Here is a 12,619-nt window from a genome sequence, read left to right on the forward strand (position 1 = left end):
TATTAAAATAATTTATTTATTCATTAAAAATATTTTTGACATCAGCAGATTAAAATGATCGGAAAATACCTAAAACAATTAATTTAAAGCAAAAAAAAAATTAAAACTCTTTTAAAACGCAAAAACAACAATACCTATATAACTCTTTTTAATTTTAGCATGCAGGAAGACAGTATATTTAATATATATCAGTTTTCTTCTATGCAAGGTCTATAAACCTAAGGTGCGGGTTAGAAAAGACCCATGTACCTATGATTTGCAAACTCGTGAGCCTAATCTATAAACCTAAGACACGGGTTAGAAAAGATCCACGTACCTATGATTTGCAAACTTGTGAGCCTGAGGTCTACGGCTCAACTTGTCTTCTACTACAGAACCGAGTGCAGGATGCTCGTGCGCGCGTGCGCGCGCCCACATATATATCAATTATTGTTGTTGTTGTTGTTGTTGTTGTCATTATTGTTAATAATGTTTTTTGAAAAAAAAATATTACTATAAAAACTCTAACCAAACAAGTTCAATACTATTATTAATATGATAAATATTATTATTTGTAATATAAATATTATGATTTTTATTATAATTAATACTATTCATATAATAATTAATAAATTTGTAGAAAAAATTATTAATATGGAAAAACAGTAATAGATTTGATTTGAAGGGTAAAATTAAAAATTATTATTACTATTGTTATTATCATTACCATATTTTTAAAAACAATTATTATTATTATCAATAAAAAACATAATTTTCTTTAAAAGATTGAAAAATATAAGAACTTGGATAGATAAGTTAAATATTATTATAAATATTATTAAAATTAAAATAAATATTATTATTATAGAACAAAATATAGATTTGATTTTAAGGGTAAAATCAATTACTACTACTAACTTGGGTTAAGCATATCTTTCAGACCCAAGAAAATTGGGGCTGAAAAAGGCGTCTCACCCAACTTACTTAAGTGTAATAGAAGCATCGATCCAAATCATTTAGGTCATGCAATAATACGTTAGGATCCAATTCGTTTAGGTCCTGCCCCATTTCAAGGCTAATAAGTCATGTTTTAGGATTCAACCATAATAGATTCTACATCATGTTTAAAAAAATAATAGATCATTGTTCGGATCAAATTTGCCTAGGTCTTGCCTCGGACCAAAGGCTAATAGGTTCTCCTTTAGGACTCAATTCTTTGGAGTCTAGCGTTAGTTGTCAGGACCTAATTCTCATGGATCATGTTATTGGACCAAACCTAATGAGTCCTTTGAAACCCAATTTTTTTGGATCCAACATCTAGACCTAAGACAAATGGGTTCACGTCAAGAACCAAGGCTAATAGGTTCATCATCCTAACTCTAGTCTAATGTGTCTTGCATTAAGCTAGATCTACGGCTCTTAGGTCTGGCAGTTTAGAGGGGTCCAAAACTCTTGTTTTTAATGTAGCAGTCAAAGACACTTAAACTTGTGTAGATTTCATCCTATTATTAATATTAAAAAATATTATTATTTATCCTTGAAATATTGTTGTTGTTGTTGTTGTTATTATTATTATTATTATTATTATTATTATTATTATTAGAAATGTTGTTATTTTTATCATAATTGATATTGTTAATATTATAAATATTATTATTTATATTATAAATTTTATTATTTTAATTATAATTAACATTATTAATATCATAATTAAGAAATTTTAAAAATATATCTTTAATTTTAAAAAAACAACCATAGATTTGATTTGAAGAGTAAAATTATTATTAGTATTATTATTATAGAAGAAAAAAATAAGTTTTATTTGAAGGGGTTAAAAGCTATAAAAACTTAGGCCAGACAAATTTAATATTATTATTATTAATATCATAAATATTATTAAATTTAAAATAAATTTTATTACTATAAAAAACAACATATATTTAACTTAAAGGTTGAAATCACTAATAATAATTACTATTATTATTATTATTATTATTATTATTATTATTATGAAACGCCTAACCCAAATTATTTTGAAGTGGCAGGAGCATGGACTCAAGTTGCTATGGCTAGACCCACAAGCCGAGGTCTCTTTAGACCCGCACTTAGGGTCTACATGCCCCCTAGGATGACAAACTTGTGTGACAAGGTCTGCAAACCTTACAAAGAGGAAAAATAAAAAAATAGATAATATCAATTATTATTTTTATTATTGTTATTATTATCATTAATAAGTTTTTTAAAAAAAACTATTGCTATAAAAACTTAGGCCAAATAAGTTTAATATTATTATTCATATGATAAATATTATTATTTGTATTCTAAATATTATTATTTTTATTATAATTAAAAATATTTATATTAAAAATATTATTATTTGTGTCATAAATTTTATTTTTTATTTTTTAATTAATATTATTAATATTAAAAATACCATTATTTTTATTATAAATATTATAATTTTTATTATAAATAATACTATTAATAAATTTGTAGAAAATATTATTCATATGAAAAAACGATAATAGATTTGATTTGATAGGTAAAATTAAGAATTATTATTGTTATTGTTATTTAAAAAAACTATAAATTAAAAAAATATATATATTATTGTCATCTAAGCCATAATTTTGTTTTATGATTAAAAAATATAAGAATTTGGATAGAAAAGTTAAATATTATTATTAATATTATTAAATCCATTAATATTATGAAAATTAAAATAAATTTTATTACTATTGAAAACAACTTACATTTGATTTTAAAAAAAATCAATTATTATTATTATTATTATTATTATTAACTTATATCAAGCATCCTCTTTCAAACCCATGAAAGTTGAGGCTAGAAACAACACCTCATCAAAGTTGTTGGGTGTGGCACGACCTCGCTTACCTAAAGCTCCCAAAGCTAGGATTGTCTAGACCCAAAATTGTTGGATCCAGCATTTAGACCCACACCCACACCCACAAGTAATGTGTTCACAGAGACCAAGGATAATAAATCCATCTTCGAAGTTCAATTTTGTTGGGTCCCACATCAAGATCTCACGATAATGGATCCATTGTCCATATCCAATTTTTTTTGGTCCTGCCTTAGTACCCAAGCATTAGTTTTTGACTAGGACCCAGTATTATTTTTATTGTAATTAAAAGTATTCATATTAAAAATATTTTTATTTGGATTAAAAATATTTTTATTTGTATTATAATTAATATTAAAATATGATTATTTTTATTATTGTTAAAATTATTAATATAATAATTATTAAATTTGAAAAAAAAAATCATTAATATTGAAATGCAAAAATAAATTTTATTTAAAGGGTAAAATTAAAAATTATTGTTGTTATGATTATTATTATTATTATTATTATTATTATTAGTAGTAGTAAATATTTTTAAAAAAGATTAAAAAATATAAGAACTTAGACAAACGAGTTAAATATTACTATTAGTATTATTAATTTTTTTTAGAAAAAAAGTATTACTATAAAAAAACTAAAATTGATTTAAAGAGTAAAAACAATTATTATTATTAACCTGGGTCAAACACTCTTCTAGACCCAAAAAACTTGAGGCTGAAAATATATGTCTCACCCAAGATACTTGGGTGTTTAATGTACAGAATCAAATCCCTTAAATTGACCAAATCCCTTAAGTTGTGTACTCTACCTGATTCAAGACTAATAAGTCCTATGCCAGGACCCAATTCGCTTGGGTGTAATGTTCAGATCCAATTCTGTTGAGTGTTGCATAGGACGGACCCAATTCGCTTGGGTGTACCGATCCAATTCTGTTGAGTGTTGCATAGGACCTAATGCATTTAAATTAATTATCAAATAGATCCTGGCACAAGATCCAAGAGAATTGAGTCCACCATCATAACCTAATTTATTTGAATTAACTACAGGATTTAAGGGTAATGGATTCTGCAACAGGACCCAATTCCTCTTAGATCCATGTCAGGATCCAAATCTTTTAGGTATGGCATCTCAAACCAAGGCTAATAGGTTCTTAGTCACAACCCAAGTCTAATGGGTTCCATGAAAGGACCCATGATCCTTGGGTTGAGAAATTTGACCCAAGTGATTTGGGTCATGCTTCATGACTCAATTCTTTTGAGGCCTACAACAAAATCCAAGGCTAATGCTTCATAACTCAATTCTTTTGAGACCTCCAACAAAATCCAAAGCTAATGAGTCCAAGAATAATGACTCAAGGCTAATAAGTCCTCTCTTAAGATTCAATTCTCTTGGATTTATTATAGACCTAATTCTCCTGGATTTTTTATTTTTATAATAATAAAAGATGAGCCAATGGTGTAATGTACCTAACTAATATATGTGTGTGCATATATACTATCAGAACAAAAAATGAAACTCTAATTAGCAAAAGTTTCAAAACATACGAGGAATAAAAAGACCTTTCTGACGTGATCACACCTTCATTGATGGTGGCATAAGAAGAAGAAGAATCACAATCTCCCTGGTCATTTATTTATACAATCATTATCATTGCAAAATATGATAATACATGGGCTTGGGGTTGCAAGCTGTTGTCAGTACATGGAAACAGAAGGTGCAGGATTATTGGATATTTGCCTACAAAGAATTCTCATGCAGCTTAAAAAACCCTAAAGTTACCTCCAACTCATGTGGATGCCATGAATCTTTCTTGATGCGTCCACCCGGCAATGTCGATATCAGTGTACAGAGCCAGCAATCAGGAGGGGACATTTTAATCTGGAGACTTACTGAACATCTAATATCTGTCTGTCAAGCACCTGCGTATAGATACAGCAAGTTTGCTAACCTTTCGCGGGTGGAGAAGAATGGTGCATACTGCAAAACATACAGCAATAATAGCAATTACAAACACTGAAGGACGATACTTCAAGACTCCGTTAGAGAAAACAAGACCACATGATTTCTTTGGCCTTTCGTTGATTAGGTTCTTTCTCATAACGTCGTCTCTGTTGAAAAGGGGAACCTCCTCGCTTCTAACAATACATTTGGAGTTTGCCATCACTCCCAAACCTCCATTTGGTCCTTGCTCCAAGCCCTGCAAATAAAAAACATTCATATCAGCCTTCAAGGGACTAAAAAGGCGTACAGTCAAACAAAGTGAGACAAAGATCTCATCTTCTATTCGTAAGTTTTCAAAACATGGTAGGTAGATACAACAACGCATTGAACAACAGCTGCACAATGACAAATTATCAAAAAAAAAAAGAAAAAAACCTCGAGCTTTAGTGGGGGCACAATGACAAATTATCAAAAAAAAAAAACCTCGAGCTTTAGTGGCGTTAGTGGCGTTGCAGACGCAACTGCACTTGGAAAAAACATGTCCTTGGTATTTTTCTAAAACAACTTCGAAGTTCGGAGTTTTTTATACTTTGGGGACTTAAAAGGTCAATGCAGCTCGAAAGCATGTTATAACTTATGAGCAGCTTTGATGCTTCTTGCCAAGCATCCATAATAACAATTATCCAAAACATAGCCTGAATATAAGGACCAAACAAGACACCATAGCCAAACTATTCAAAACAAGTTGATTCAAATAAGAAAATGCGAATCAAAATTGCAAAGAAAAAATCACTGCAATGAACTTTAAGATGACAACTCACAGTGATATGATGCATTTTTCGGAACTTGCAGGAGTCAAAGCTCAGAAATTAACCAAAACTTCTCTGGCCTGTTGCTCTATGTGCAAACAATTTTACTGGTTTGTTTCTTAAATTCAATATAACAAGTTATCAACCAAAAACCCCACATAAAGAAAACAATAAGCAGTCAATGAAATAATAAATCCATGTAAAGCTCCACAAGCTTTCGATCCTAAATGACAAAACCAAACACATTGCTAAAAACCTTCAAGAGATGAACATTGATATTCTTACCTCACTGGAGATAACAACTGCTAGCTTGTTGCTTACACAGCAGCTTCCTGAAACGCAATACTCCTGTCCAGGACATTCCAAGTGATGCTTCAAAACTTCACTTCTCTTGAGTTTTTTATGAAGAATATTGCTTGCGTGCTCCATGTAACACTGTAATAGCCTTGTATTAGTGTCACTGGTGTCATTAAACATACCATTGACCTCCCTTTTGTCCATCATGATCTTCAGGTTTTTTAATATCTTATCCAAAATGATGATTGATTCATGATGTAACAAGAAACTCAACAAAGAATTGAATCTTTGAATCTGAAAGGAAGTTATTGTTTGTTGAGAATTTTCTGCTGAGGGCTCCATTAGTAACCAAGCTATGTCCATGCTCAACTCTGAAAAGGCTGTTTGTCTCATTGCAGAAACCTCACAATCTGAGCCAAAAATCAATGGATGGGATACATCAAATCTCTGCTGAATTATTTTCATTTCAGAACAAACTTCTCTGTCCCCAATAAGCACAGGAATAAAATTTGATATGCCACTCTCATTCTCAACCTGCAGAGCATATTTGTAGTGAAAAACCATTTCCAAAATGCTCAGAATGACCTGTATAACTAGAAATATACTGTTTAAACAAAATAGGCTACACCTAGTCTCAGGCTCAGGAAGTCAAAACTAAACACCAATGATACAACGAGTAACCAGGTGATAGAACAAGAGAGCATGATGCAGCAACCTAGTCCCAAGACCAGAACAATCCTCATCACCAGCCTAGTCACAAGACCAGCCATATAAAATAGCTGCAAAGAGTTTCCATAAACACAGAAGGATTTTGGTGGTGAGGTTAAGAATTCTTGCACAAGAGACCAGTTTGGCATCAGACTCACAGCAATGCATATGCAAAGTTCCCAAGTTGTTAACCCTGTGTCCCACGTCTTTGTTTTTTGGGAATAAAATGTTTTTTCACTCACATAAAGATTTAAATTTGAATTTATTGCCCTTAAAAAAATGCCACGTCAGACTGTGTAACAAATGGGTGGTAGAAATTATATATTTACCAAGAATATAAACCAATTTGGACAGCAGAACAACCAAATAAAGCATGATCCGTACCTCAATAAATAAAGGACCTAAGAGATTAGGTTCAATACAATGGGTAAGTATTTTGTACAGCTGATGGTGAAGACCTGAACCTCCTTTGGTATGAACTTGTGGTAATGCAACACAATAATCATGCGCAAGATACTTCCCAGCAAAAGATACCAGAAAACTGCCATCAAAATCATCTTTATCGGGACATAAAATATGGAACTTCGCAGAAAAAAAATTCATAACATGTATTAGAATGCAAAAGAAAAGGATAAACAAAAAAAGAAGCAACACTTGTTTAGAGTTATAGCAAGTTTATAAACACAAAGTTAAAGAAGTCAACAACAAATAGTTTAAAAACAGATATCCTTCACCTTGTGAGTCAAACAGCATTAGATTCAGGCACACTTGGCTTTAGTATATTAAGATAAGGGTGAAGGTACACCAAAAACAGAAATATCTCTTATCAATTATTTGGTTTACAAATGGCTTCTTGTTCCACTATAGTTTGTGGGTTGATATCACCTTCTTAATACTAGTACAGATGCTCAAGGGAACTCCAGCACGCAACTTATATGTTATTGGCTTGGAGCTGAGCAGCAAGGCTAATATTATCACGCAGAGAAATATAAAGAAACAAAGCCTGATATATGATAATGAATTTCCAGCACAGAGCAACCAGAAAGTCAAAAACCAATAAGAAGACATTCCTCTGTTAACTGCAGAAGAAAATGAGATGCAGTTGCCAAGGACTATTTGGGTGGGGGGGATGCATCCTCTACAAATGAGCTCCGCCAGAATAGTAAATAGTTTGATGCCAGGGAAAATGTTGCAGCTTGTTTTTATTTCTGATAACATCATCTGCATACAACAGAGATGCTGCAAGTGATAAAAACTTCTCCCTGGCTGCCTTGTGAAACAAAATAAGCATCTACGGTGTTCATATAAGGGAGCTGATTTCATCCTTAAATCAACAATCAATTAATATTTATAATCAGAATGGGTCATGGCCAGAAGGTTCTCTACCATGCTAGGAGAGATCTAACTTGTTATACACTAGTTGAGGTTGGAGTAGATAGAATCAAGTATGAGGAACTAACTACGCGTGCTCATAAACAATGATTTACAGCCTCAAGGAAACTTTTCCTACAAATTAAAAATGACTGATAGGCAACAATCACTTGTAAGTACGAAACACGATTAGAAGTCAAATCAAAATGCAACAAATTATTATAACACATTGCATATAATCCTTGAAGAGCCTCATTCGATTAGCATCTCTCCATGCATTGGCAATCAAGGATGAAAAAGAAAAAGAAATGTTTCAAGCAAAATAGTACTTGGAAGATGCTAAAAACAAATTGATTGTACAAACAAATCCTTACCGAAATTTGGGCTGCAACAAATTACTTCCACAAACAACAAACTCCATGGGCTTTCCAGCCTCAAAACATGTAGGATGAACATAGTGAAGTCTTGGGGCATGCCCTTTCACATTGACTTTCATCACGGAATGTTCTAGGTCAATAGAATGTTCAGTGATTAAACAATGGAATGAACAAATAATTGAAAAGGAATAAAGAACAGAACCATTTAAGAGGGGACTTTCAGTTAATTGTGGTTGGTTATTTGAATTAGTTTTGTTCTTGCATACTTTATGTTCAATACAATGCTGTAACACACAGACATTAAGAGAGAAACAATTATCATACCTTTTGTGACATTGATGATCATGTTATTAAGATAAACACGCATTCGACCCTTGTTAGACAGCATTTTTCCACTACCAAGAAGGTCATTCAAATATGATGCAGGATCTTCAAGTAACTGTTTCATACAGGAAAAGATTGAAATTAAAATATTGTTTAGAATTAAATAAAAATAACAAACATTTATTGGATAAAGAAAAGGAGGGAGGGAGGGAGGGAGGGAGGGAGTATGAGATAATATTCATGACAGTCTAGAAATTTTAAACTAAAATATTTACTTGATTGTATTAATGGTATCTGCAATTACGCACATCTATGGGTATGAAGACAAATGAATGCTCTTAATTCCTGGCCTTGAGATTTCAGTATGAACATACATATCTGCTAAGACATTTGTGCATTCACAGAAATCCAAATAACAAATTGAGAGAACTGTAGTTTTGTTAATTCACTAATTGGAGGTCTTGAAATGAAACCTAAAATGAAGTGGGGTAATCAAACATTATTTGTAGATCTAGATATAACAAACAACGTGCATATGCACTATTGTAGATGGCATCTTGTCAAAAACTCTAAATTCATCTAAAGATTATATTAGATAGCATCTAATATATTACCTTCACCCACATAAATGTTGGCATTGCTAGAAATGCAGTCAGGATTGTACATCCCGGCCGAATATATCCCTCTAACTCCACAGGCATACTGGCCAACCATTGGAATATCTGTAAATACAGTTACCACCTGTCAACCAATCCCTGATATCCTTAACTGTGTATAAATTAATTATCATTCAAATACTAAACTGTAATATAATTCTTTAAAATACTTGGTGTCGAAGCCTTCTAGGGAATTCTGCCGGATTCCAATCATAAAGCTTGAATGAGATCCGACCTGTCGGGCACTACAAGAAAAAATCCAGATCAGTTTATATCAACTACAACTCCACAAATTTAATAATAATAACAATAATAAAACAAGAAAAGAAAAAAAGAAACGAACAAAATCAAGCATGCAAAAACACGGAATCCACAAAATAATAGACCAACCATGGATGAGTAAGCACTCTTGTTGTCACAAATTGAAGGAGAAAATGGAATTTTGGAATCATCTTTCCCACAATCCATTCGCGTGTCCCCGGAAGCCGTGAAAGAGACTCCACTATCACTATTAACATTTTGAGAAATAGGATCAGAGTTCAAGGCTGAAATGTGTCCATCTTCAGACTCAACCAACCCTTCTTTCTCAACCATCTGACTACTGGACCACAAACCATCTGCACCACATAGAATACATCAGGCCGCACACCAAATGCCACACTTGGTTCATTTAGAAATTGGAAATGGAACATGAATCTCTTTCCAATCCTTGACTAAAAATCTTTTGCTTCGGCACATAACAGGGATTTAAATTCCGTATAAAATGGGATGCTGTATTATCAATGTGATAGATTATTCCCTTTCTTCAGTAAAAATAACATATATATATATATAAAGAAAAACCTTTGCCAGCTTCAGCATCACAATTAGTATCTTCAGTTAGCAAATCCCCTTGAACTTCCTTATCACCTACACTGCCCTTACTAGAATCAGCTGGCTTCCTTCTCCTTCTATTATTATGCCTCTCTAATTTCCTTCTACAACTCCTTTTCCCTTCATCAAAATCCGATAACACATGAAACCTGCCATCAAATGTCATACAATAAAAACTCGACTTTTTTAATAAGGCACAGGAATTTGATATCAAAAAACACTAACTTGCCACACTGTTGACAGTATCTTTTAGTTTCCCCATCAAGTACAACAGCAGTAGCATTAGCACACCCTAAACAGACCCTGTGTCTTCTATGATACCCTTTAAGTTCACTAATATCCGCTTCACAACTCGGTACTTGACACCTAGCAATACTCGACCCGGCACGAGCAACCCTAGCCCGTTTTTTTCCAGGTAGAGCAGCCTCTTCCTCTAGTAATAATGCATCCATCTCCGGACACGCACACGGTACTATACCCGCTAGAAAATTGGAGCAAGTCAACCTCGGGTCTCGCTTCCTTACCCGATCAGAAACAGGAGCTTCAAGCTGTTGAGACTCGACTTCAGGCGTTGGATTGTCAATAGGTTGTGTGACGTCAACAACTGTATCGAAAGAGAGAGGGAATTGATCGTCCACGGTGAAGTCCAGGAGATCGCCCCAGTCCCATTCGGTGGAGACCGGAGGAAGGTGGAATTCCATGTCGCCGTCGAGTTGTGGTGGTGGGGGAGGAGAAGGAGAAGAGGAGGAGGAGGTCTCCATGATTAGAGGAGGAAATAAAGATGAAAAACCCTAAGCTTTTGGAATTGGGGGTTTTTATTGGCGCGGAGGAGACGGGAAAGGAGGGGTCCGGTGGTTGGGTTATGGCTGGGTAGGGGGTGCATCGAGGTCTTTGAAGAGGTTTGTTTTATTATTAGAGAGAAGTGAGGTTATAGTGGCGACATGGAATGTAGATTGTCGTCAACAAAGTTACGCTACATTTTGTGGCACGCGCTATTGAATATGATTTGTAAACAGCTACGATACAGCTAAATTAAATGAAATCATCTTCTAAAAGAAATGAAAATAAAAGTATATTTAGCGTTGCCCTCGTAGATAAATGTCGTCTGGCTTACATTTTTAAAATAATTTGAATTTTTTTATTAATTTTAAATTAATATTTTCCAATCATTTTAATATGTTATTAATTTAAAATTAGTATATATTTTAATACAATAAATTATTTAAAAAACAATCACATGAAACATTGTTTTAAAACTTGAGTCAAATAGGGGATTAATATGGGATTGTATTAAATGAAATCTAGAATGGTCTAGTTTAAAATATAAAAAAAGCAATTTATTTAATTTAATTTAAAAATTAAATTAAATTTATCAATATATTAATTTAAAAAATTATTAAAATAATATTATTTTAATTTTTTAAAAAAATATTTATAATCAATCCTTTTAATTTATAATTTGAGCTTTATCTGAAGTTAAAACTACATATAATATATATAGGTTGCATAGTTATTGAAATTTATAAAATGATTTATAGTTATTAGCTAAATTGATATCTTCCACAAGAATTAGAATCAGTGTTGCCTAAGTTCTCATGGATAGAATTCAGAACGAATATTTTAACGAACTTGCACTAAAGAGTATTGTTCGATTAATTATGGAAGCTATAATTAAAAATTAATATTTTACAGCTCTTATTTTTACTAGATGGCATTGGAATAATTTTAGTCATTTTATTTTCTGCACTAATCTTATTAGTTTTATTTTATTCTTTCAAATGTCTTTAAAAAGAAGAAGCTAAGCTAGATAGGTATTTTACAAAAGTTATATTTAATATAAAATTTCTCCTCTTTAAAATTATAAATTAGGGGAGGTCATCTCTAATTTATTTATTTTTATCATTTTCAGGGATTAAATTTTATTTAGAATTCAATTCTTAACATTAAAAGAATTTCAAACATGAGTTTTTATTAAAAACATCTTAATAAATATTGTGAATTGTATTGTTAAATATAAAAGAAATTGTATGGTAAATAATATTCATATCAATTGTGTGTTGACGGGTTGAACTGGAGTTTTGGAGAGATTTAAATTTTTCTGTTTTAAATTAATTTTTTTAGTATTTTAAATTGAAAATATTTTTTAAATAAAAAATATATTATTTTAATATAAAAAATATTTTAAAAATAAATTTTTATCATTATAATTAAATATCACCTCTAGGTACTTTGAAGTGGGCTCTTATCTTAAAAGGTTTAAAAATTTATTTAATATTGATGTAATAATCTTTTAAAAAGTATTTTTTATTTAAAATTATATAAATAATATTTTTTTTTAATTTTATTTTTTATATGGTCATGAAAATATAATTTTAAAACACAAAAAAATATTGTAAAACCAAAAAAAATTGTAAAAAT

General features: G+C 31.4%; 1 protein-coding gene across 1 annotated transcript; it reads right to left on the bottom strand.

The window, feature by feature from the left end:
• Positions 1-4,392: 4,392 nt before the first annotated feature.
• On the bottom strand, positions 4,393-11,120 carry LOC105115728 (squamosa promoter-binding-like protein 7). The gene is made up of 10 exons (XM_011012717.1): positions 10,427-11,120; positions 10,172-10,350; positions 9,719-9,945; positions 9,499-9,573; positions 9,287-9,394; positions 8,673-8,787; positions 8,346-8,478; positions 6,985-7,141; positions 5,881-6,426; positions 4,393-5,042 (listed from the first exon to the last, which is right to left on the bottom strand). The coding sequence occupies exons 1-10, from the start codon at positions 10,960-10,962 to the stop codon at positions 4,743-4,745; spliced, it is 2,376 nt and encodes a 791-aa protein (XP_011011019.1). The 5' UTR covers positions 10,963-11,120; the 3' UTR covers positions 4,393-4,742.
• Between the last annotated feature and the right edge of the window lie 1,499 nt (positions 11,121-12,619).

This window comes from Populus euphratica, unplaced genomic scaffold (assembly GCF_000495115.2).
Source record: "Populus euphratica unplaced genomic scaffold, PopEup_1.0 scaffold770.1, whole genome shotgun sequence".
Taxonomy (NCBI): domain Eukaryota; kingdom Viridiplantae; phylum Streptophyta; class Magnoliopsida; order Malpighiales; family Salicaceae; genus Populus; species Populus euphratica.

Bases quoted from the DNA above. Each gene is read 5' to 3' on its own strand.
- LOC105115728 (XM_011012717.1), bottom strand. From the start codon at position 10,962: ATGGAGACCTCCTCCTCCTCTTCTCCTTCTCCTCCCCCACCACCACAA. The intron at 9,395-9,498 runs GTATTTTAAAGA...CTGTATTTACAG, and splicing joins CTAGAAGGCTTCGACACCAA to ATATTCCAATGGTTGGCCAG. The intron at 5,043-5,880 runs GTAAGAATATCA...TTTTATTTGCAG, and splicing joins CAGTTGTTATCTCCAGTGAG to GGCTTGGAGCAAGGACCAAA.